Source organism: Myotis myotis, unplaced genomic scaffold (genome assembly GCF_014108235.1).
Source record: "Myotis myotis isolate mMyoMyo1 unplaced genomic scaffold, mMyoMyo1.p scaffold_m19_p_8, whole genome shotgun sequence".
Lineage (NCBI taxonomy): Eukaryota > Metazoa > Chordata > Mammalia > Chiroptera > Vespertilionidae > Myotis > Myotis myotis.
Genome location: NW_023416390.1, coordinates 74646176 through 74673059, shown reverse-complemented (window position 1 = coordinate 74673059; position 26884 = coordinate 74646176). Strand labels below are relative to the sequence as shown.

The 26884-nt window shown below is 40.0% G+C and overlaps 1 protein-coding gene across 1 annotated transcript in view; it reads left to right on the top strand.

The window, feature by feature from the left end:
* The window catches only part of THSD7B (thrombospondin type 1 domain containing 7B), a 755959-nt gene that overhangs the window by 682329 nt on the left and 46746 nt on the right, over window positions 1-26884 (top strand). Inside the window, exons 17-19 of the mRNA XM_036320836.1 lie at window positions 21836-21977; window positions 23590-23705; window positions 25655-25772. Coding sequence (XP_036176729.1) covers window positions 21836-21977; window positions 23590-23705; window positions 25655-25772 — 376 coding nt within the window. The remainder of the gene's footprint in view (window positions 1-21835; window positions 21978-23589; window positions 23706-25654; window positions 25773-26884) is intronic.

Below are 26884 nucleotides of genomic sequence, written 5' to 3'. Positions count from 1 at the left end.
GCATATTACCTTGAAAAATACCTATGAATAATTTTCCGTGAACTGCAGTTTCTTAAAAAAATGTAATGTGCTTTACTATGTTGTGTTTATCATATCCCAGTAGTATTTTCTAGTTCTTCATATTTACCTGTAAGGTTATTTTAAGTTTTAAAACACTACATTTATTATACGGTACTAATAGAAAATAATAATGCCGGAATTGCAGATACAAATGCTCTGGGTGTTCATAACTTCAAATTAATTATAATTATAGATTTTTATGGAGATCATATTCCCATCCCCAGTATTATTTTTCTGTTGCAGAAATGCCCTCAGATAAAATGCAGTTGTGTGTCTTATTTTCCAGATGCTAAATTTTATGCTGAAAGGCAAGTGTTAAGTCCATAGCAATGCTGATGAGACAATGTAGAAAATACGTTTTAGATTTAGAAATAGCCCAAATGCATTGCGTTCTTTTTCCTCTCTGTCTCCCTTCTTAGCACTTTGGGCAAGTTATTTAACCTCAAAGTCAGAAAAATTGGAAGTTAGAGCAGGGATTGATATGTCTAAATCATTTAACATAGTGACTGGCACATAAGTCCAGAAATAAATAGTAATGTTTTCTATTCAACAAGTATTAAGAGCTTACTATGTGACAATGCTGTGTTAGGCTACGACAATGAAGATTCCTTGTCCTGAAGAAACATACCTAATTTTATGAGAAACACATAAAGCTCCTAAACAATTTCAACAGAGCAGAGGACTAGAATCATATGATTAAAAGAGAAAAGCACAGGTGTCATGAGAGCATATATTGGCCCATTTTCCAACCCCTTGAAGGATCAGTAAATTTTCTAGTGAGAGAATGTCCATATGGAAACCTCAGAGATGAGTAAGGCTTACTTCGGCAAGAGTGGAAAAGTAATGAGAAAGAACAGGGAAAAAGAAAAAAGATTACGAATGACAGCCTAAAACAATGGTGTGAATAGAAAGAATAAACCTAGATGAGTCTCCGGGGCGCCCTCTGTGTTGTGAGCCTGGGTATGGAACTTACTAATACCTCTTCCTCAAGCACAGTGGTTCTCAACCTTCCTAATGTCGCGACCCTTAATACAGTTCCTCATGTTGTGGTGACCCCCAATTTCATTGTTACAAATTGAACATAATTAAAGCATAGTGATTAATCACAAAAACAATATGTAATTATATATGTGTTTTCCGATGGTCTTAGGCGACCCCTGTGAAAGGGTCATTCGACCCCTTTGGTTGAGAACCACTGCTAGCAGATCAAGAGGCTTTGGGTAACCAAGGGTGAGGTTCTTCCTATGGGAAAGGGGCCAATAATTTTCCTATTGGAAAGGAAAGGCAACAGGAGAGAGAGAGCCCAGACACATTCTAGATGTCGTGTGTGACACTTTTCTTTGGTTTATGGTGGGGACTGGGAAGAGAGGGAGACACACAAACAGTAAAAGGAAAACACAAAAGTGGCCCTCTTTTAGTCTTCTGGGGCCACAGAGTGGCCCAGCACTCCTACCCTGCTGGCAGAGACAGGAACTGTTGTCCTGGGATTCCCATTCCAGAGAGCATCCTGGGGTCCAGCACAGGCAGAAGCCCCAGTGCAGTTTATAGCTTATTTTTTACAATAATTTTATTGATTTCAGAGAGGAAAGGAGAGGGAGAGAGAGATAGAAACATCAACAATGAGAGAGAATCATTGATCTGCTGCCTCCTACACGCCACCCACTGGAGCATGAGCCCCCAACCCGGGCATATGCCCTCTATCGGAATTGAACCAGGGACCCTTTGGTCTGAAGGCCAACGCTCTAGCCACTTAGCCAAACCAGGTAGGGTTATAGCTTATTTTGGCTGGATTTTTCATTTGGTCTGTGAATGCTTGGAGATTAGAGTGAAGAAAGATGTAAGCATCATATGGAAAATAAAAGATGAAGAAGAGGGGAAGATGAAAGAGAAAGCGAGAGAGTGGGAAAGATCGAGATTAACAGTGTGCTTAGAGAAATCAGACAGAAAACATTAAGAATCTTGTGATTTAACTTATATGTGGGATATAAAACTGAAAGCAACAAATGAACAAATAAGAACTCATAGATGCATACAACAGCATGTGGGGAAGGAAAGGTGGGAAAGTAGTAAAGGGTGAAGGGGGTGAAATCTAGGGTGACAAAAGGAGATTTGACTTTAGTTGGTGATCACACAATGCAATATGCAGATGATGTGTCATAGGATGGTATATCTGAAACCTATGTAATTTTAGTAACCAATGTCACCTTAATAAATATAATATTTTTTAAAAAAGAGTTAGTGTGCCCTCGGTTCAAATAGGAGTTGCCACGTAAGGGTTTTCTGAGTAGCATGTAGTTATAAATGCACGCTTGATTTTTATCATTTATTCACATCTCCTGAATATTGGTGCACCAGTGCCATTTATAGTCCTCTCTTACTTAAGAACATTTATTTCAAATATTTCAAACTAAAAGAAAATATGTACATTGAAATTTTAAGTTTGCCACATATGCTTGATTAACTCTCTGCCACCCCTCTACACACACACACACACACACACACACACACACACACAATGGTATATGTGTATATATTTTCACACACTATTATTATTTCTGAACCATTTGAGCATATGTTGAAGGCACCATACCTTTTTACCCTTAATATTGATAACTCAGCATGTGTTATAGCACAGTGATTTATCACATTGATACAATACTTATAGCCAATGTATAGGCCATATTCCCATGTTCCCAATGGTCGCATTGAAGCCCTTTATAGCATTCATATTCCTTTGATTATTGGATCCAGACATGGGTGCATTTTATGATCATATCTCTTTAGTCACTTTGGTCTTTATTTCTCTTTCATGACTCTTATATTTTTGGTCTCTATTTAAGTCCTTTCTTCTTTCCCAATCCCCAACAATAATATAAAGAGGTGACAACCTCAGATTCTATCATTGGATATGCCATATATCATACATCAGTACCAAGGTTTCTGACTGGTTTATAAATATGCACCTTAGTCATAAAGTACCAGCCAGAAGGACTATGTAGGGATGTCTGTGACCATTCTAAAATCTCCACTCAAACATCTCAGCTAAGTAACACTCTCCTGACATTTATGTGTTATCCTAACTTCCTCATAGCAATAGGCCAGCAAAGCCTTATGAGGAACCTTATATCATTTTGATTATATCATAGCTTCTGCCCTGCTCTTGTCAGTGCCATTTGACAGAGATGTGTCTGGCACTCCTGCTTCCAATTAACTCCCTAAATCTGATCAGCCGGACCCTGGGCTGGGTGCACCTGCAAGTTCCTAAAGTCAGGCAGCAGGCCGTGTTCACTGCTCCATCCCTAGCTGACTCTCCATTCTTCAGTCTGTGATTTATCTTGTTTTTTTTGGTTAGTTAATAAGTGATAGTACCTTACATCTGCTCTCTCTCTCTCTCCTTTGCTATCTCTAATTACCACTGTCCATACTACACTTTCCAGGATGAAATAAATAGCAGGTCCAATAACCACAATCACAATATAGCTCTGTGATGCATTGTTCTACCCACTGTACCTACCATCAAATATTACACAAGTACCATTACAGTTGAGGATACTGAGGAGCAAATTAGTGCTCCCAGATTCAAATCCTGGTTTGAGCACTGAATATAAAGTTGCTATATGCTCTAAGCTTCTATTTCATCATTTGTAATACCAAGGATATTAAAGTACACCTAGAGCCTGACTGGTTTGGCTCAGTGGATAGAGCATCGGCCTGTGGACACAAGGGTCCCAGGTTTGATTCCGGTCAAGGGCATGTACCTTGGTTGCAGGCACATCCCCAGTGGGGGGTGTGTAGGAGGCAGCTGATCTATGTTTCTCTTTCATCGATGTTTCTAACTCTCTATCCCTCTCCCTTCCTCTCTGTAAAAAAATCAATAAAATATATTTAAAAAATAAATAAATAAAGTACACCTAGATTATTTGGAGGTGAGATTAAGGGAGAAGGGCTTTATGAGATAATCCCCATGGAATGTTCACTACAGTACCAGGCATGTGTTCATACTCTTAAATGTTGCCTGTTGCTATTATTTAGGATATAGGACAGAATCCAGAATATGTTTATAGTTTCCATTGTTATTATCACTTTAAACTCTCAAAGGACAAGCAGAAGCTATACGAGCCTATTCTTTAATCCATATTTGTTGGACCCGTCAAATCTAGGGTAAAGTACAAAGAAACAGATCGCTGCAGGGTTCAGAAATCCAACCTCTGGCCCTTCTGATTGGCGATCACTTTAGTTTTCACTGTTTTAATTTCTGATCAGGTTTGCTATGATGTCATGCTATCTTTTTACCTGTAGAAAATGCATTGATAATAATAGTTCACTGTACTTGTAAAACCCCAAACTCCCAGAAACTCAGAGTACTTACACTTATTATACTCATTAAATTCATTAACTATCCCAAAGTCCTGGGGATGCTAATAGCTGTTTTCTGTATTTGAGCCGATGAGAAAGCCAGAGTGCCCTGGCAATGCTTGTCACTCACTATTACTAGTATACTGTCTGTTGAAAGTCTCTCGTATGAGCCTGGGCCTATTTCAGGTCCTGAAAATATCAACAATCAACAAGATCATGCCCCACCCTATATGGAGCTTAATATATGTTTTACCACTTCAAAAGCATTAATTTAATATATAGAATGTCAGGTAGTAATGTGATATGGAGAAGAAAATATAGAGAGGGACAAAGTGACATGGAGGAATTCCTGATATTTTATATCGCATGGTCAAAGCAGGTCTCTCTAATAGGGGGCAGTGACTGAAAGAATAAGGGGGCAAATCATGCAGGCACTGGAAGAGCATTGCAGACAGAGGCGAGAACATGAACAAAAGCCTGTAGACAAGGGAATGCTTGGAGTCCCCTAAGAACACCTCGGAGGCCAGAGTGGCGAATGGAGCAGTGAGCAAGCAGGGGGATAGAAGGCCATGAGCTTCACAGGTAGTGGAGGACCAGATGGTGTAGGATGTTGTAGGCCATAGAATCGGACTTGGTTTTCACGCTAAGTTGGGAAACCATTGAAGGGTGTGGAAGAGAGGAATTAAGTGTTCTAATTTGTATTATTTGAAAAAGTTGATTCTAGCCCCAGAGTTCAACATAATCTGTAGAATAGAAAAAGCAGTTATGAGGTTATTGCTATTATCTAAGTGAAAGGTGACTTTGACCAGGTAGACGTGGTGCAGATGGTGAGAAGTAGATAGATGGTCAATGCTGTTTTGAAGTTAGAGCTGAAAGGACTTGCTCAGGTATGGTTGTAAGGGGTAAGAAAAATAAAGGAGTCAAAGATGACTTCCAAGTTTCTGACCTGAGCTGGAGTGCCATTAACAGAGGTAGGAAAGACTGGAGGAGGATGCTGGGGGTAGGAACCTAGGAGTTTGTTGTTGTACATATAAAGTTGAAACCGTGGTTTGAAGAAAGTGGTTCTAAAACTAGATAGTACTTCAGAATTACCTGGATGACTCATTAAAATATGGATTCCTCAACTCCACCCCAGGAGTGGTGTGTTTTTCACCCCCCAGATTTTTTCTTCTTTATTGTTGAGAGTATTACCTATGCCTCCCCCTCCCCACCCCCTTGTCTTCCATTACCCAGTTTAGGCCCCGCCCCAAGCATTCACTCAGGTATTATCTGTGTTCATGGGGCACATATATGCAGCTAAATTCTTTGGTTATTCTCTTCCCAGCCCCCTCCCCCTTCCCTCTGAGATTCATCAGTCTATTTCATGTTTCCATGCCACAGGAAATTGATGACTAAAATAGAACCCCAGAGTTTTTGATTCATTGAGTCTGGGATAAGGCACAATGACTTGCAATTTTAACAAGTTTCAGGATGATGCTCATTCTGCTGACGCTGGTCCTGGGACCACACTTGCAGAACCTCTATTCTAGCGTCAGGTGTAGCTATGGAGGAGGTTGGCTAAGATAAAGAGAGTTACCAGATCACAGATGAGAGGAGTTAATTCATAGATACTGCAATGCTTCTGGTGCCTTACCGCTGGAGTGCCCCGTCTGGTACTCCACCTTCTCTCCCTTCCAGTTTATGACCATGATAGATGGGTACTAGTATTAGCACATGCCTAAATGGTGAAAAACAGTTTTTGAGTTTTGACTCCACTTCCTACTCTGTCTTAAAGAACCCTGTGGAAGGGAATATCCTGAATGTAATTGTTCCTTCAATATATGGAGAATTGACACAGGTACCCCCCCCCCCCCCCGCCCGCATTGGTCTCCCCTTCGGTTAGGTCCAATTTATCTAGATAGGATGCAGGTTTCAACTTAAACCCCTAACCACTTCCTATAGCAGTGATGGTGAACCTATGACACGCGTGTCAGAGGTGACAGGCGAACTCATTTTTTTGGTTGATTTTTCTTTGTTAAATGGCATTTAAATATATAAAATAAATATCAAAAATATAAGTCTTTGTTTTACTATGGCTGCAAATATCAAAAAATTTCTATATGTGACACGGCACCAGAGTTAAGTTAGGGTTTTTCAAAATGCTGACACGCCGAGCTCAAAAGGTTCGCCATCACTATCCTATAGGAAGGGACATGTTTAAGAAATTAATTTTTCTTACAGATTTATATTTAAACTATATTGAAATATATTGAAAATAAATGTGAGTTTTCTAGGTACAAACTTAATTTAATAATTATTTTGTTCTGAAATGAATCCTAGTGTTTAAAGAGACTAATAGTTTTTATGGTAGAGACAAATATTCTAGAAAGAATGACTATCCACCCCTTTAAAAATGTTACAGTTTATACGTGAAAAAACAAACATATATATTATATATGATAAAACACAGTTTTGCAATAATGATCATGACACACTATTTAATGGAAAGATTTTTTTGATAAGCATTTTATTAGATTGGTGGCTTTTGATTTTTTTTAACCATGGTACACTGTAGGAAAACCATGTTATATCACAAATGAGCATACGTACTGTTATATATATAAATAAAAGCCTAAGCGACCAAACTACTGAACGACCGACCGGTCAACCAGTTGCTATGACGCACACTGACCATCACGGGGCAGACACTCAATGCAGGAGCTTCTCCCTGGTGGTCAGTGTGCTCCCACAGCCAATCTCCCGCGGCCAGCCAACCTCCCACGGTCCCTCCTCCTGGACGGCCAACCTCTCGCGGCCTCTCCCCCTAGCCACCCCACCCCAATTGGCCCACCTCCCATGGCCCCTTCCCTCCTGCTGGCCTGATTGGGCCTGATCACTGGACAGGTCTAGGGACCCCACCCATGTATGAATTTGTGCACCGGGCCTCTAAAATATACCCTATCTAATAACAGACAAACATGGTAATTGACCATACTTTCACTACGCCTCCCATTGGCTAATCAGCGCGATATGTAAATTAACCGCCAACAAAGATGGTGTTTAATTTGCATATGTAGGCTCCAAGCGGCGGAGGGAAGACTGAAGGTGAGCCAGAGCAGCGAAGACGGAAGACTGAAGGTGGCTCCAGCTGGAGCAAAGGCCTGGGTCTCGGGTGCCAGAGGAAAACCTGTGCCGGCAGCCAGGAGAAGGGAAGGCCTATCGCATGAATCTTTTCATGCAACAGGCCTCTAGTATATATATATAAGTCTAAGCGACCTGTTGACTGGTTGCTATGATGTGCACTGACTACCAGGGGGCAGACGCTCAATGCAGGAGTTGCTACCTGGTGGTCAGTGCACTCCTACAGCAGGGGCACCGCTCAGCTGATCAACAGGCACCAGATGCAGGTTTCACAGCTGGCAAGCGCAGCTGCAATGGCACGAGCCTCTCCCGCAGACACTCTACCTGCGTCCCCCTCCCCGATCCGGACCAGGACTGGGATCGGGACTGACTGGGCATGAGCCTGCAGCTGCTTCTCAGTCATGGGCGTGTGCTAGTATCGCCCTAGGATGAGTGGGTGGAGACCACAGTGGCATGGCAGTGAGCCTTGCTTGGCACACTACTACATCCCTCGGGGGATGTTGGACTGCCGGTTTCTGCCCGATCGCCCGCTGAGGGACCGCACTGGTGCACCGGGCCTCTAATATATATATATATATATATATATATATATATTCAGAAATAACCATTTCAGGAAATATTCTCACTTTGAGTATATGATAGACATTTTCTATGCTATGCTCTATGAGTTTTAAAGGTGCTGTCTTTGATCCAATAAACTGAAAACCAAGATAGTGTAGTGAAAAGCATGGATTCTATAGCATAAGACTGATGGGGTGATGGGGTTGGAATCTTGGCTCTTCCCTTTTCTAGCTGTGTGAGCTTGATAAAATTACTTAACCTCTCTGTGCCAGCTGTAAAATGAGGGAAATAATAGATCTGCCTCATAAGGTTGTTATGACAATGAAATGAGTTAAAGAATGTAAAACAGTGACCAGCACTTAGTAAGCATTATAAAAGTGTCAGTTATTAATATAGTGTTCACAACCCACCAATATGTCACAACATTAGAAAACACACTTTTTCAGATGACTAAGACCAACCTCCTTCGTCTGCCACCTTACCTTCCAACACACACAAATTAGTAAATTAAACTTAACTTCCTTGGAGGCAAGTTCAGTAAATACTTTTGTTTTATAGAGAGGATGAAATAACTATATTTCCTTTTAAATCCTTAAACATGTCCTTTTAAAATGTAATTGTAAGTCTTTCATGGAGACAAGGTCTGATCTCTTGAAAATCCATAGAATAAAAGGAAATCCTCCCTGGGGTGATGTTTTATTCATTGGTACAGTGCATTGCATTTAATGTATTCTCAAAAACTATTTGTTTAAAGTGTTTGGAAACCTTACTAGAAGAGTGTTCATGGATAGCAATTGATTCATATAGATAATAACTTAACAACTTTATAATTTACAAAGAATTTTATGTTCATTCATGTCTTTAAATCTGTAAGTCCATTTCCCCAAATGTGTCCTATAGAATGCTAAATTGATACTAACGATCTGAGACTCTCAGCGAGTCATAATGTACAGTGAAGTAGTTGTAATTTGCCAAAACATATAACCCCAAATTGTACTGGTTCAAATGGAATATAATTTTATTTGTCTCCCACAAAACAGTCCTAAGGGAGTTTTCTCAATGGTGAAAGGGCACTTGCTGCTTCATTCTGAGACCCAGGCTAATGGAGGGTCTGCCATCTTGACATCCAAAGTCACTGTGGTTATCACCATTCTAGCTCATGGGAGAGGATGAAGAGAATGGAGGAAGCTATGTCAGGAGTGGAGTGTCACACACAGCCTCCCACTTCCTTTCATTTGTCAAAACTCAGTTGCATGGTTACACCGACTGCAAGGAAGGCTGGGAAATGAGGTCCAGTTCTATGCCTGTGGAGAAAGGAGAGAGTAAATTGTAATGACATAATAGAAGAGTCTGCAAACACAGTAAAGATCTATTGTAAAAATCCTTCTCTAGCACTCTGTATCTCAGCGTGTCCTAAATGCATTTGCCTATCAAACTCTTCTCTCCCTCAACATATTGTGGACCAGTTGTTTTATTGCTGGCTTTACCCAGTGGCCAGATAAGTTTCTATTGAACAAGTACAGAAAACATTTTATATACATGTTAAAGGCACACTTTAAAATTAAATACCCATTGCATTTTGAAGTTATTACATGTTCTTACAAGCTAATATCTTTTTAAAGTATGATACTTTGTAAAACGCTGTGTAATATGAAGTGAGAATTCTTGTGATCCGTCCGCAATTTAAGATCTATTAACACACCAGAAAACAGCACACTTTGGAAAAGTCTGCTGATGGGACATCTCAAATCCCAAAATGAAAAGAAACCAAGGAAGACAAGGGAAAATTTTTAAACTTTTTAAAATACTGATTTTAGCACAAATATGGGAAACCACAAAAAACAAAAGTTCAGTTTAGTCATCAAACAGCCGCCAGCGTAGGAGGTGGAAACCTGTCAGTTGCCCACAAAGCGCTTCACAGTTTCTTTCTAATTATAACCTCCTCACTTCCCTCAAAGCCAACTCTATGGTGACTTCTATGATCATCTTTTCCTTTTGAACTAGTATCTGAGTGACTAGACATCATTGCTTAGCTCTGCCTGTTTTTATAATGCCTTCACATCTCATTTTATCTAATTTTCCCCTCTCATTTCTTTCTCCTTTTTCCCTATATATACATATCAGAGAGGAAGGGAGAGCGAGAGAGATACAAACATCAATAATGAGAGAGAATCATTGGTGTGAAGGAGGGGCTGCCTCCTTCACACCCCCTACTGGGGATTGAGCCCACACCTGGGCATGCGCCCTTGACAGTAGCAGAACCTGGGACCCTTCAGTCTGCGGGCTGTCACTATCCACTGAGCCAAACTGGCTAGGGCACTAGCAATTTATTGATAGGGAAAACAGGCCATCTCTCCTATAGAATTACCCAGTCTAAGTGGTAAATTTCATCCCCACGGTGAGGCTTACATGTTCCTCTGTCTTTGAAATTCCTATAAATTGGGAGTTGTATATAGAGGTCTAATCAAATTCAAATTTCATTATTTTAGCAAGACTCTATAGAATGCGTGCTCTCTTTTTCAGAAGGCAAATAATGTATAGTTATCTCTTTTTATTAGTTCAGCTGTGATTGGTGATCAATTCCTAGAGTCTTTATTATTTAGGAAATACTAGAAAAATTTGGAACATCCCAATTCTATCATCCTTCCTCACTCACTTGTGTAACTACTGTACGGAGAAATTTTACCCCAACTGCTATTTTATTAACTACTGATCTATTCTATATAGAAAAGGCAGCATAAAAAATGTGTACTTGCCCTTTGCTTACCAGTTTTCAAAATAAGTTGTTTTCCTAGCATCTTTCACTGCATGTGACAATTTTTGTGTAGTTATGAAATTACAGATTAAAATAAACTGATGTGTTTTAACCCTTTTCAGTTATCACCTATATTCATACTCAGATAATTCCTTCCACAAACATTTTAATAAAGACTCTGGTACCCATCATTAACTTTCTTGCTACCTGATATGGCAAGATGTGTCAGGCTCATATTGCACATTTCCTTTGTTTCTCTAAAAAGCTCTGGCCTCTTTTAATGGAAATGGCTCTTTAATGTCATAGGATTCCCATGCCCGCTATTAGTTTCCACTCCTTCTAGGCCAATTCAGAAAACAGAACTTTCAAATATGTACTACTAGAGGCCCAGTGCACAAAAATTTGTGCACTCGGGGTGGTCCCTCAGCCTGGCCTGTGCCCTCTTGCAGTCTGGACCCCTCAGGGGTTGTCTACCTGTTGGCTTAGGCCTGCTCCCCAGGGGATCGGGCCTAAGCTGGCAGTCATACATCCCTCTGGCAGCCCTCGGGGTATGTCCACTTGTGTGGGGAGCAGGCCTAAGCTGCAGTCAGACATCCTTAGTGCTGATGAGGAGGCAGGAGAGGCTCCTGCCACCACGCCACCACCGCTGTGCTGGCAGCTGTCAGCCTGTCTAGTGGCTGAGCAGAACTCCCCCCGTGGGAGCACACTGACCAACAGGGGGCAGCTCCTGCATTGAGCGTCTGCCCCCTGGTGGTCAGTGTGTGTCATAGTGACCAGTCATTCCCAGTCATTCTGCTGTTAGGGTGAATTTGCATATTACCCTTTTATTATATAGGATAGAGGCCTGGTGCATGGTTGGTTTGCCCTGAAGGGTGTCCCGGATCATGGTGGGGGTCCTGCTGGGGTGCCTGGCCAGCCTTGGTGAAGGGCTGAGGGCCGTTTTCAGGCTGGCCACACCACCTTTAGGGTTGGGGTCCCCACTGGGGTGCCTGACCAGCCTGGATGAGGGGCTGATGGCTGTTTGCAGGCTGGCCACAGTCCCTTCAGGGTGGGGGGGGTCCCACTGGGATGCCTGGCCAGCCTGGGTGAGGGACTGATGGCTGTTTGCAGGCTAGTCAAGCTCCCCAGTGGGAACCCTCACCCCATGAGAGTGTGGCCAGCCTGGGTGACGGGCTGAAGGCTGTTTTCAGGCTGGCCACACCCTCTTCAGGGTAGAGGAGTCCCGCTGGGGTACCTGGTGAGCCTGGGTGAGGGGCTGATGGCCGTTTTCAGGCTGGCCACACCCCCTCAACCCAAGCTCCCAGCCTCTCCTTTTTTTTCTGGGATTTATTTATCTCCTATAATTGAAACTTTATAGCCTTTAGCAGAGCCAAGGGCCAGCCAGGGCAGGCTTTCTCCATCACTGGGGGCAACCCAAGCCTCCTCCTCCCTCCAGATCTGTGGGCGTCGCCATCTTAGTTTGGTTAGTTTGCATGCTCGCTCCTGATTTGCTGGTGGGCATGGCTTGAGCATAGCAGAGGGATGGTTAATTTGCATGTTTCTCTTTTATTATATAGGATTATTTCCCTTATTTTGAAGATGAAATATTTCACAAGTTTATAATGATGAACTATAAGAGCTCACTTAAGTTCCATCTTACAAATGTGTCTCCTTTTTTCTATACTAAGAATTGACTTTGCTAAGGACACTGGAGATAAAAAAAGAATATATCATAATTACATACTTGCTTTATCCCACATAATAACATAAAACATTCTCTTAATAACAGTACCAATACCTGTCACTAACATAAGTTATTAAAAATGTTATAGTTTTTACATAGGCCCTCCTCATTCTTTTACTGTTGCATTTATCTGTATCTTGAGAGCATACAGCCTTTATCTAAGTGTTACGTGTGAACTTGGCTTACCACTAATCTTTATGTTGATGACTTTCCTGCCATATTGGACATGTAAAATTCAGTCTCCAGTAAATTCCTAGGAAAGACCTCAAGGAAATGATATTCCTTGAGTTTTTGCATGTTGTTAACAGTTTATCTATGGTCTTTTCATTGACAGCTTTGCTGGATATAAAATCTTTAGATCATGATTGGTTCATATTCTTTGTGTACCTTTACTATAGTTTTGCATTTTTTCTGGCACAAGGTTTTTCTGTCAAAGTCTAATGATAATCTGAATTTGTTTTGCCTTTATAAACCACCTTATATTCTTGCCTAGATATTAAAAGAAATTTTTAAAACAATAATTTTACTAGTTTGTGTCAGAATTAGTGATTCTGATGTATCCTTTAAATAGTAGTTTTAAGACTTTAGAATTTTCTTAAATCTTTTTGTGTGTTTTTTTTTCTGTTCTCTTAGGTTGGTTGTTAGCTTGTTTTGAAATAGTTTTTCATCTCTTTTCCACGCTTTTTCCCCCCTGCACTTTCTAATTTATGGGGTTGCTATTTCTGACCTTTATTCTCTTTTTCCTCATGTTCATCTCCAGACAAACAATTTGCAGAGTAACTGAAATTCACAAGTACTTGGAATTATGCCAGGTTTTAATTTGTTTTGTGGAGCTTTAATTTGATCCCTTTCTTTGCTTACTTTTCTGAAAAATCAATTTTTTTGTGAACCTTTAGAAGTCCTTTTTCCCTACTTCCATCTTCATGCTCCAGGGTGTGTTCTCATTCGCTTTCCCTCTCTTTCTCTGTCAGTGTTCAAAAATAAAACAGCTTATTTTGTGAGATTTTAATGGATTCATTTTCCTTCCCCACTTTGTTTACTGGCCCCTCCTTTTTCTTTATTACTAGTTCCCTGTTTTGCTCAGTTTGGAAACTCTATCCACCAGTTTCTCTTGCAGGAAATCCTCCTGGAAGGAGGCTTTGACTTATTAATGTTGCAAGTCCCTGGGACCCACTGCATCGGCTCCCCAAACTCCTCCGTGGAACCTTGATAGTTACCACTTTGGGGCTATGAAAAATCTCCTGACTCTCAGGTTTAATTTTCCATTTTGATGTTCTGGAATATGTCAGATGCTAGTTTTTACCTTCTGCTTTCTCCTATTGGAAGCTGATATCACAGAGGTATTATAACTTCCATCATTGGTCCCATAGTTTGAAGTTTGTGGAGATAACGTGTCACTTAATTTTACTGAGCATATTGTCTATATATTTTTGACATCACTCTCCTTGTTGCACTGTAAAGTGCAAAGAAATTTTTACTTCTGTAGCTATCTCAGAATCTCTGAATAAAATTTAAATATGAGAGGTTTGACTAATAATTTTTCCAGTCTCGATGTTTCTCCCCTAAAAGTTTTCGCATAACTTATCAACCTGTGAGAACGGGGTTCAATTTTATTTAAAATTTCCTTATAACACATTGCAATGGTATTTTGTGAATCTTTTAACCCCATTTTTCCAAATAAAACTAAGTTCAGAGCATATATCCATTATTGCCTCATGAAAGATATAGAGAGAAATAGCACAGCTGTAGACAGGAAGGCTAATTGGCTAAGTTAGGGAGAGTCCATCTCAGAATTATCAGATAAACCCTGTCACAGAATAAAGGCATTGGGTGTCTGTATCTGATGGGAGCTGACAAGGCTAGGTCTTGGAGCCATGTTCATCTCCAGACAAGAAATTTGCAGAATAACTTAAATTCACAAGTATTTGGAATTATGCCAGGTTTTATTAAACACTGATTAATAGTTCAGTGTTAATGAGAAAAATATCAAATTATACATTCTTATTTGGATTTATTTAAAATATCTAAGTTATCTGTTATCATTAATATCGGTAAATAAATATTTATTTATTGATATGTTTATTAATTTAATAATAGACTATTATTCTGGGAACTGTCATCTAATTTTTTTAAATGTTATTTTATTGTTTAAAGTATTACAAATAGTAGTACATATGTCTCCTTTTTTTCCCCCAATTGACCTTCCACTGGCCCTCTCTACCTTCCCCCCTAGCACATGCCCTCACCCCCCACCCAGTGTCTTGTGTCCATTGGTTATGCTTATATGCATGCATTCAAGTCCTCTGGTTCATCTCTTACCTCCCCCCGCCTCCCCTGCCTTCCCGCTCTAGTTTGACAGTCTGTTCATTGCCTCTTTGCCTCTGTATCTCTTTTTGTTCATCAGTTTATAATGTTATTTATATTCCACAAATGAGTGAGATCATGTGGTACTTATCTTTCTCTGACTGGATTATTTCACTTAGCATAATGCTCTCCAGTTCCATCCATGCTGTTGCAAATGGTAAGAATTCCTTCTATTTTACAGCAGCATAGTATTCCATTATGTAGATGTACCACTATTTTCTAATCCACTCATCTGCTGATGGGCATTTAGGCTGTTTCCAAATCCTAACTATTGTAAATTGTGCTGCTAAGAACATTGAGGTGCAATATCCTTTCTGATTAGTATTTCTGTATACTTGGGATATATTCCTAGAAGTGGTATTACTGGGTCAAATGGCAGTTCCATTTTTAATTTTTTTAGGAAATGCCATACTGTTTTCCACAGAGGCTGCACCAGTCTGCATTCCCACCAGCAATGAAGGAAGGTTCCATTTTCTCCGCATCTTCTCCAGCACTTGTCGTTTGTTGATTTGTTGATGATAGCCATTCTGACAGGTGTGAGATGGTACCTCATTGTTGTTTTGGTTTGCATCTCTCAGATGATTAGTGACTTTGAGCATGTTTTCATATGTCTCCTGGCTTTCTGTATGTCCTCTTTCAAAAAGTGTCTATTTAGATACTTTGTCCATTTTTTGATTGAATTGTTTATCTTCCTTTTGTTAAGTTGTATGAGTTCCCTGTAAATTTTGGAACTTAAACCCTTATCAGAGATAACATTGGCAAATATGTTCTTCCATTCAGTGGGCTTTCTTATTTTGTTGATGGTTTCTTTTGCTGTGCAGAAGCTTTTTATTTTGATGAAGTCCCATTTGTTTATTTTCTCCTAGTTTCCATTGCCCTAGGAGCTATATCGGTAAAGATATTGCTACAACAAATGTCTGCTATTTTGGTTCCTATGGCTTCTTCTAAGATGTTTATGGTTTCTCATCTTACTTTTAAGTCTTTTATCTATTTTGAGTTTATTTTTGTGTATGGTGTAAGTTGGTGGTCTAGTTTCATTTTTTTTTGCATGTATCTATCCAATTTTCATAACACCATTTATTGAAAAGACTGTCTTGACTCCATTGTACGCTCTTGCCTCCTTTGTCAAATATTAATTGAGCATAATGGCTTGGGTTGATTTCTGGGTTCTCTGTTCTGTTCCACTGGTCTATGTGTCTATTCTTGTGCCAGTACCAGGCAGTTTTGAAAACAGTGGCTTTGTAGTATAGGTTGATATCTGGTATTGTGATTCCTCCAACATTTTTCTTCTTTCCCAAGATTGCTGCAGCTATTTGGGATCTTTTTTTATTCCAGATGAATTTTTGGAGAGTTTGTTCTATGTCTTTGAAGTATGCCATTGGTATTTTAATGGGGATTGCATTGAATTTATAGATTGCTTTGAGTAGTATGGACATTTTAATGATGTTGATTCTACCAATCCATGAACATGGTATATTCTTACGTTTGTTCATGTCTTCTTCTATCTCTTTTTTCAGTGCCCTGAAATTTTCTGAGTACAGATCCTTTATCTCTGTGGTTAAATTTATTCCTAGGTATCTTAATGTTTTTGTTGCAATGGTAAATGGGATTACTATTTTAGTTTCCCTTTCTGTGAGTTCATTATTGGTGTACAAAAAAGCTGTCACCTAAATTTTATATGAATGTATGAGAATTACAGAAATGATTCTATTCCCTCAGATACAGGCTTACAGAGAATCCTTACATTCAGGCAAGATGATCATAGTCCAGAGTTGACCATTTGTCTGCTAATGGCCGCTTACAAAATTCCAGTTGTATTGCTGACGAAAACCAAATTATTCTACAAAACAAATATTTATTATTTGCATACTGTATGGCAGACACAGAACAAGCCTCTAATTTCCAGGAAAATTAAGACATGGTCTTTTTTTTTACATATCCCATGGGAAGGAATGCACATACATCAATACATGTACAAGCGCAGTGGAAATGTGTACTACATAAGGTGGTTCCATTTATAGGGGAGCAAGGAAGTCAGTAGAGGATGATAGAAGGGATATTTGATTTAATTTTGACAAATAAATACACATATTCAGGTCAGACCTATGGGTAAAGGCCTTATTGCTAGAAAGAACAAAAGGTGTGAAGAAATAATGTCGTAAGGAATGATTGAACTCTAAGGTAAGTGCTGGTTTTGAAAGGTAATAAGTTAGAAAAACTAATCTCTTAAAGGGTCATATGTACAAGACACTATAGTAGTTGTTGTTTTTTTATTTGTGGGGGATACATTCTAAAACCTCCAGTGGATGTCTGAAATCATGGATAGTACTGAATCTTTTATATGCTATCTTTTATTCCTATACATATGCACACACTTTTTTACTTAAAGGAATATTCTTTGGCATATCCAGATTTTCAGTATCATTACTCTTTGGGGCCTTTATTAAGTAAAATAATGGTGTCTTGAACACAAGTGCTGCAATACCATGACAATTGATCTGAAAACGGAGACAAATGTGAAGTGACTAATGGGTGGGGGTCATACAGAGTATGGATACACCAGACAAAGGGATGATTCACATCACAGATGAGGTGGTGCAAGATTTTATCACACTACTAAGAACCACAAACAATTTAAACCTATGAATTGCTTATTTTTGGATCATGGTTGACATTGCGTATCTGAAACCACAAAAAGCAAAATTGTGGATAAGTGAGGAGTACTGTAACTGATCTTATTGGTCATTTCCTTTCCTAGCAAATGAACTTGAGCTACATAACATGTATCTTTATCATGGAAGTGGCTTAGAGTTTACTTTAGGTTAGTAATCAACACACTGCTTTCTCACATTTTATTTAGAAAGTTGACAAAATGTCTTTATATAAATACTAGAGGCCTGGTGCATAAATTCATGCATGGGTGGGGTCCCGAAGGGGGTGGGGTGAGGGGTAGATGTGATCGGCTCTCTGGGGCATGCTGTGGGATGCCCTTGCCGGCCCAGGATCTGGATCCGTCCCACTGATATTCGCACTGGTTGTCAGGAGCTACCTGGAAGCTGCTTTTATATTGTTTCTTCCTTGCCGAGTGTCTAGGGAGGGGAAGCAGCCAGGGTGTCCTAGGCCAAGTTCCAGGAGACCAGCAGCACTGTCAGGATCATGCCGGAGGTGCTGGTCCATTGGTGCCTGGCCCGTTCTCCAGATTGGACCTGCAGGACTACTGAGGGAGGGAGTGGCTGCCATAGGGCTGGTGGGCTGCTGAGACCAGTTGGTCAGCTGAGTGGCGCTTCCACTGTGGGAGTGCACTGACCACCAGGGGGCAGCCCCTGCATTGAAAGTCTGCCCCCTGGTGGTCAGTGCGTGTCATAGCGACTGGTTGCTCTGGTTGTTCTGGTCGTTCAGTCACTTAGGCTTTTATATATATACTAGAGGCCCAGTGCACTCGGGGGGGGGGGTCCCTCAGCCCGGTCTGTGCCCTCTCGCAGTCTGGGACCCCTTAGGGGATGTCCACCTGCTGGCTTAGGCCCGCTCCCCAGGGGATTGGGCCTAAGTTGGCAGTCAGACATCCCTCTGGCAGCCTAGGAGCCCTCAGGGGATGTCCACTTGCCAGCAGGGAGCAGGCTTAAGCTGCAGTCGGACATCCTTAGTGCTGCTGAGGCAGGAGAGGCTCCCGCCACCACCGCTGTGCTGGGAACTGTCAGCCTGGCTTGTGGCTGAGCAGAGCTCCCCCCTGTGGGAGCACACTGACCACCAGGGAGCAGCTCCTGCATTGAGCGTCTGCCCCCTGGTGGTCAGTGTGTGTTATAGTGACCAGTCATTCCCAGTTGTTCTGTTGTTAGGGTCAATTTTCATATTACCCTTTTATTATATAGGATAGAGGCTTGGTGCACAGGTGGGGGCTGGCTGGTTTGCCCTGAAGGGTGTCCCGGATCAGGGTTGGGGTCCCGCTGGGGTGCCTGGCCAGCCTAGGTGAGGGGCTGATGGCTGTTTTCAGGCTGGCCATGCCAGTGGACTTGAAGCGGGTATCTGGGATTTATTTAACTTCTATAATTGAAACTTTGTAGTTTTAAGTGGAGCCCAGGTTGGGTTGCCCCTGGCAACCTAGGCTCCCAGCCCCTCCTTGAGCGGAGGCAACTAGAAGCAGATATCTGGGATTTATTTTGCTTCTATAATTGAAACTTTGTAGCCTTGAGCAGAGCTCAGGGCTGGCCAGGGCAGGCGGGAAGCTTGGCTTCCTCCATCTCCAGGGGGCAATGCAAGCCTCCTGCTCACTCCAGTTCTGTGGCCACAGCCATATTTGTGACGGACTGACCGAGTGAGGAGTGATGGTTAATTTGCATGTTACTCTTTTATTAGATAGGATAGTTTATAGAAAATAGGAAATCCAGGTTTATATTTGGGAGTCTTGATCAAGTAAAGAAATCAACCAAATGTAAGCCTCCTTTATTCTTTTTTTCTTAGCTCCATCCCCATATCCCTGTGACCAATCTATTATTGTATGAACCTGTATGAACTTATAAATGGCTAACAGAGAGAAAAGTAAGGAGAAATGCTATCCCATCTATCACCTCTAAGCAGTGCGAGGAAAATCTTTATAAGGTGGAATATGAAAATGCTGCCTAAGTTTAAGTTGGATTGTGTTTGTTGATCTCAGTCACTCATGCTCCCCTCTTTGCCTGTTTTTATGGAAGAAGTGTTAGTGAGAGAGTTAGCTACAGTGTTGGTTTTCAATATGTTAATTTCCAGAAAGTGGTTACCAAGTTTTTCATGGTTATGAATGACAGGTTAGGTTCCAGAGGATATTTTAAAATCATATCCAGCAGTCTTTGAGACTCAAGGGTGATAATACTGTGAGGAAAATTTTAAATCTTATAAAATGATACCCCTTTCTTACCTAGGTTTAGATAAGGAAAGAGTATATAAGTGAGTTGTTCAAGGTTACTTAGCAATTTCATTTGTACATGCATGTGTGCGTGTGTTGTTTTCTCTTTTGCTTTATTTGATGGTTTACACTAAGCAGTCACTTAAGTCTTTACACATACTCATTTGGTTCAGACATTTTTTTAAGGTAGAAAAGAAGTAATCAGGAGTATCTACCAAGATAATTTCATATTATTTCATTGGCAAATTACTTAAGTTATTATTCCTTCTCATGTGAACAAATTAATTAGTGAACTAATAATAAATTATTAGTAATTATTTAGCAAGGGATTCATTTACAGATAATTCATAATTACCTAGTTTTAATGGCATTTCTTGATCATTCAATACAATTTAAATATAAAATGACAAGTACTGACAGGTTATCCAACTATAAAGTCAAATGAATAGTAAATGTCTTTCAATGGCTCCAAACACTTGAAACTTAAAAAAAAAAAAAATTATGGCATTTCCCTGCATAGTTCAGTGCAATCCAACATTATCATTTTGATTAGTAGCGAAGATTCATTTTACAGGTTGTGCTCTTGGTATAATATCTGAAAAGGTAAAAGGAATAAAAATAAACAAAATATCTCAAATACTAAAATGATGGTCTGGTTACCTTAATTCAGAGGTTTTTATTTCTCCCGGGGTTTAAGCATGTCTGTGCCTCTTTAGGTTTCTGGGTCTGGAATTGTGTGGTTTTGACTATATTTACTGGTCTTTATTGAACAACCACTGTGTAAAATATATACCAAGATTTCAGGAAGTGACATGACACGTAGAAACCATGCCTTCAATGAGTTTATAAAAAAGGAAGAAGTCAGGGTAACAAAGAATAATAATATATAAGGGCAGGTGTAACATATAAGTGCAGGTGTATGTATATTTGTTTAGAAGCATATATAGAACAATTCCTGAGCATGGGTGGAATGTTACTTAGGAAAGAAGAGAAGAATTTATCTTTGGTAAAAGAATGACTGTCACTGATGAAGACCTGCTTAGTGTTCTGAGGAAGGGGAAGGAGAGGATGTAGGATGGCTGAGAGGAGATTACTCCAAAAGAAGGAGCTTGAGGATGTGGCTGGTAAGTTTACTAGGATCAAGGGCATTATATGAGAGAACATGTGGGCCCACAGGAAAAGTGATATTTGCAGGAGATCTGAAGTTCACATGTATACATTTATTATATTGAAAAGTCCACGGCATGCAGTGACTTGTCTTCGGTGGCTCAAAGAGCCTCTGAAATAGGAGGAAATTTCTGGTCTGTTGGCAATACTGGTTTCATAATTCTCTGTGTATCTATTTGTTCCAGGGTTTTAAAAATGATTTTCTCATTAAAATGTTCTGAATGGTTATTTCTATTGGGTTAGACCAGTGGTTCTCAACCTGTGGGTCGCGACCCCTTTGGGGATTGAACAACCCTTTCACAGAGGTTGCCTAAGACCATCGGAAAACACATATATAATTACATATTGTTTTTGTGATTAATCACTATGCTTTAATTATGTTCAATTTGTAACAATGAAACTGGGGGTCACCACAACATGAGGAACTGTATTTAATGGGTCGTGGCATTAGGAAGGTTGAGAACCACTGGGTTAGACTATCTGAGGGCAAAAGGACAGTCTTCCTTTTTATGTTAATTTAAACATTCAAAATGAATTCATCTCTTGCTAAGGGGAAGCCTATTTGAGAGTACAGAGTACATTTAATTGATGAAAATGGTCTCTATGTGCCTAATTATGCATGGGAGATTAAAAATGCAGCTTTGCCACAATAACAACAAAAAAGAAAGAGTGGTCATGTGACAAAACCACAAACTATTTTCATTGAATCACAGAATGATATTATGTTTAATATTTTCAGTAGTCTCTTCCCTGTAGTTATTGTACATATGCCTACATATATACAGATAATCATGATTTATCAACGAACTCTGGGCCTTGCCTAACTCTGCCTGCTCTTTGATTTTCATAGTCATGTGATCCCCACACAATGCAGAGAAGAACCCGCCATCTGCTGAGACCCTCGCTGAGCTCTAGGGCATGTGCTGAAGACTCCCAGGTGCGGCCTTGCCTCCTCAATGAAAACTGCTTCCAGTTCCAGTACAACCTGACAGGTATGCCCTTTTCCCGTAGCACTGACTAACGGAGTACGTTTGCATGGGTTTTCGTTCTCCAGATTAGGACTGCCAGTAGAATGTGCGAATCCATTGCACAGCAGGCTGAGGATTTGACATTTCCAATGCCACTTCACATGCCCACTCTTGCCACATAGATTCAGCAACACCACCTAGAATCTCTGAATTCAAAGATTTGACAAAGTTTCAGAATCAAGTTGAATTAAGCCATGCTAAACTGAAACAATAAAAAATATCATGGGATATTTTATCATTTAGGAAAGAATATAATCATTCTGTCACAGAATGTAGCTCTTTAACGGTCTCTATTACTTTAAGAACTTCAAGCTTGCAATGCACTTGTTCTATGGGCCTCAGTGAGGATGAATGGTAGGCCTGCTGGACAGGGATGTTTGAGAGGCAGTGGGAATCATGACAGCCTCATTCTTCAGCCAAATGCTTAGCTTTTTCCTGGACACCACAGTGTCTAATACCAAAGACTGTTTAGTTACATTGATCTGTCACATTGTTGATCTGCTACCCACCATTTCCTGCAGTAACAGATATACAAAATGCGGAACCATGTTAAGTCTCAGTATTGAACTCAATACTGATATCCAACCTGCCCTCTGCCTGCAGGGGCAGAGCAATACTGGTTTCTAGAAGAAATTCCCCACTGACACCCCAGTGGCGCTGCTGAGATTTCTCATGTAGAAAACTTTGTGGTAAATTCTGTGGGGCTGTATGATTGTGTTTATAGGTGAAGATGATCTCATGTTTTCCTCTTTTTCTTTAGATAAAGGTGTGTCAGAACCTTGGTTTTCATAGAAATTTTTTCAAATACAACTAAATTTGCTTTATTGGAAGAGCGTGTCTTTAAAACACTGATTTCATCACAAAGTTTGCTATTCCTGTTAAACTTAGATCATCTAACAATTATGGAAAATCTCCTTAAAAAGGGTCTCATTGCATATGATCAAGGATCTTCCTTTGTACCCATACCAACAATAAAAATTTTTTAAGAAGCAGGAGAATTTATTCTAACTCAAAAGTTGTCTACTTTGTAATGCAATGAGCCAAATCTATAAAACCTTCTTTGATGAGAATAATTTTTAAAAATTAGAGTTTTGAGAACAGGCTATAGTTCTAAATAGGTTGAACTCTTTCTTTTCTACAGTGCCTCTTTTGGCTTCACTGTACCAAATTGTTTAGCTAATTATATTTATTCCTTGAAAACATTTTCAAGTTCACATCAAAGACTAGCTTCATTTCTGTGTTATTTTCTCTCTCAACTATCCCCAGCAAACAGAGGATTCCAAACTTGTCTTCCTTTCTCATCCTGGTTAGTGTCTTTCCTTTCCTTCCCAGCCAACTATGAGATGGTTTCTAACAAACATTTGGCTTTTTACCTTAAAGAACACGTAGGGAGTTAATTCACTCATATTAATTTGATTGTTTTTCTATGAAAGAATTGCATGATGTCTTTAAACCCAGCTGAAGTGGTTTTAGAGTTACATACACACTGTCTTCCACCAGTACAGATAACCTTAGGTTTGTTGTATTTTGCTCACATGCCCAGAATTTTGAAACTCACTGTGGTGATTCTATGTAGAGTGGAGCACGTGCCAGCTGAGTGAAAATGCGACCTGTGGGCAAGGCGTCAGGACCCGCCTTCTGAGCTGTGTGCGCAGTGATGGCAAGCCAGTCAGCATGGACCAATGTGAGCAGGTAATTTGTTTATATTTGTTTTCAGTTGGTAATAGTATAGTAGAGTTATATCCCACTAGTTTCAACTTCATCACAATGACTGGGAAAGGTCATTGGCACTGGGGATGTGAGTTCATTAAAAAATATTTCTTATGATTTTCAGGAACTTATTTAGATGTATTTGCTGACCAACAAACTATTGACATCAGGTGACTCTAATATTTAGATATGATTCTGTATTGGGCAGGTGATTCATCTGCATATGTGATAAACACTGTCCATTCCATATATGACGAACACTGACACTCGCTATTAGAATATTCTGCTTTCTTAGTATCTGATTGTTATATAATTAATTCAGTTGTATTCTCCTTCTCAAGCTAAGTTAAAATGTCTCCTTACCAAATTTCAAATGAGCAGGTTCAGAATTGTTTCCCTTTTCTACCTGTGATAAACTATATAAAGTTTGTATAAAAGCTGTTCCAAAGAAGTCAGCATTGCTTCCCAATGTACAGGTGAAAAGCATTAAAGGGGAAATATAATAGAAATAAATATGACAATATGCTTTCACATAATAGGAATCATGAAAACAATCTTTCAAATAAATGGAAGATATGGGGCCAGTTAATTCAGATCTCCACAGAAACTTTTCTTAACAAACTGGCAAAATAATCGTTATCCCCGGTCTCCTAACAAAGGGGAGTACACAAGTAGAAATTAACATCAAAACAAAACCTTCCTCCTCTAACCTGATTTAACATGTTAAACATTGTCATGACCACACACTCTCTAAACCAAACACATAGCTATAGACCAACTCTGAGACCAGACCATCTGAAATCAGATGTCCCATTTGGTGAAATTCTGAAACTGGCATAGTTCTGTCTACCAGAAGTCAGTGATTTATTTAACATTTTATTTCATCTCCTCTGCTTATCAAGAAGTTGTAGGCTTCAAGAAAAATAAATTCACAATGTACAGCAACTCCAAATAAGTGAAAAACCTTACATTCAAAATGTATAAGAAATCTTTTATTTTGATACAAAGAAAGATATAAAGTTTTCATTAATAGAAAAATCAGTTTCTCTGCTTTCTAATACCATATGTCCAACAAATATTTTTTAAAAAATATTAGTTTAAATAAGTACCAAATTATTAACCTAACTAGAATATCCATACATCTTGTATAGATCATACATTCCCTGTGGTAATTGCCATGTTGCCCACTTGCCAAGTCATCATTAATTTCAGCTTGGTATGGACAATGCTAACACCTAACATGTGTTGAAAGTCAAAGTTTTCCTCAATGTGTATATGGTGTGTGATTCCTAAAGCAGAACTTTTTATTATTCTTTCTGTGTTTCTTAGATGATTTCTTCTTTCACTAAGACCTCTTCTACCTTGATCATTAGACAATTTGTAGATTTTGCCTAGATATGGGTTTCAGAGTGGACGGGAGGAAAGCAAACTCTATCACCAACTTTCCTCATGATTAAGCCCATGATTATGTTTTTTAGCATTATTGGTCTTTTTAATAAACCTTAGATGGGTTATTGATTTGGGCTTTATTGTTTTTTATTTATGTTTTAGCCCAGCTAGCTGTTCATTTTGGCTCACCCAGAACTGCAGGGTGCTTGCATTTAACAGAGCATCCTCTTGGTCCCCGGCTGGCCGAGCAGGGGACCAAGAGAATTTAACCGCCTGCTTTCCCAGCACCCTAATTGCAGGTCTATTCTAAAGTTTATAAAAAGAAATTTTGGCTGACAATTTTGATTTTGTGAGGTAAGGACAGCCGTTTTATGCAAGTGCCATCAATTTAAATAAGAAAGGATATCCCTCCCCCCCCAAAAAAAATATAAAAGATTATTATCAAAGAATAAAAGGCAGTCTTTCCCATAGAAGGATATGATGGTTCGACTTGATGTTGATTTGAATTATCTGCTGAAATCACATTTCATTTCCATCTGCAGCGTAACTTGGCGAAGCCACAGAGAATGAGCATTCACTGCCTGGTGGAATGTGTGGTCAACTGTCAGCTCTCGGAGTGGACGGCTTGGACCGAGTGCTCACAGACTTGCGGCCATGGAGGTATGTGGTCCCCTGTGTATGTTCACCCTGAACAATTTAGTTTTGAGTATCTTTCCGTGTGCTGTGGCCTGGCAAACGGGCATACGGCATGCTGGCCAGCTGGAGGCAACATGAGGCTGACATGGGGAGTAGAGAGAAGCTGGCCTCCTCTCAGTTCCTTACGATCAGGCAGAGATTGAAGAACTGCCTGCGAACAGTGGCCCACGCCAGAGGAGCTGCTGGCCATGTGGGACAGTGTTTATTCAAAAGGCCATAAGCTCAACTAGTTATACAAATGTTGGCCTCTTTTGGGAAGGAGTATGTTTTGTATAAGTAAAGCTGGCTCCTGTGTCAGGTAAACGCCCAAATCAAAGTGGCTTAACATCATAGACTAGTCTAATTTTTCACTCATGAAAAGGGTAGAGTAGCTTTTGCTTCACAAAGTCAATTAATAATACTGATTAAAGAAGGCTCTACCACTTTAAAATAACCAAGTTTCTCGGGAGGGTTATACCCAGCTGGTTGTGTGGAGGTTTTTATGGAAGAGGTTAGAAGGAGCATACATCTTTCCCATGTATATGCTACTAGACAAAATTTAGTCCCATGCCCCAGCTCTATGCAAGGTGGTAGGGCAGGAAATAAAGTTTCCATAATGGCAAGGAATGCAGAAAGCAATCGATACTCAGAAACACAGACAGCACAGCAGTCCAGCCACCAGGCTACAGTAGGGACCACAACATGTGCCCATGCAAGGAGTGTAACAGGAGTGTAACAGGGCCCTGACTGGTGTGGCTCAGTTGGTTGATGTGCTGTTCCATGCACTGAGAGATGGCCAGTTCGATTCCCAGTCAGGGCATGTGCCTAGGTTGTGGGCTCGATCCCCAGTAGGCACCCAATGGATGCTTCTACCTCTCCCTTCCTTTCTCTCTAAAATCAATAAAAAACATATTTTTTAAAAAAGAGTATAACAGGAATGAACACAAATGTGGTTTGGGATAGCTCTCTAGTCCTGAAAGAGAGTTACAGTTTATCATGAGTAAATGTCAGAAATTTGGAATAGGCACTAATCAGAGGAGAAGGAGGCAAGATGAACTGCAAGCTGGAGGCATCATGAAATTGGGGTGGAGGAGCGG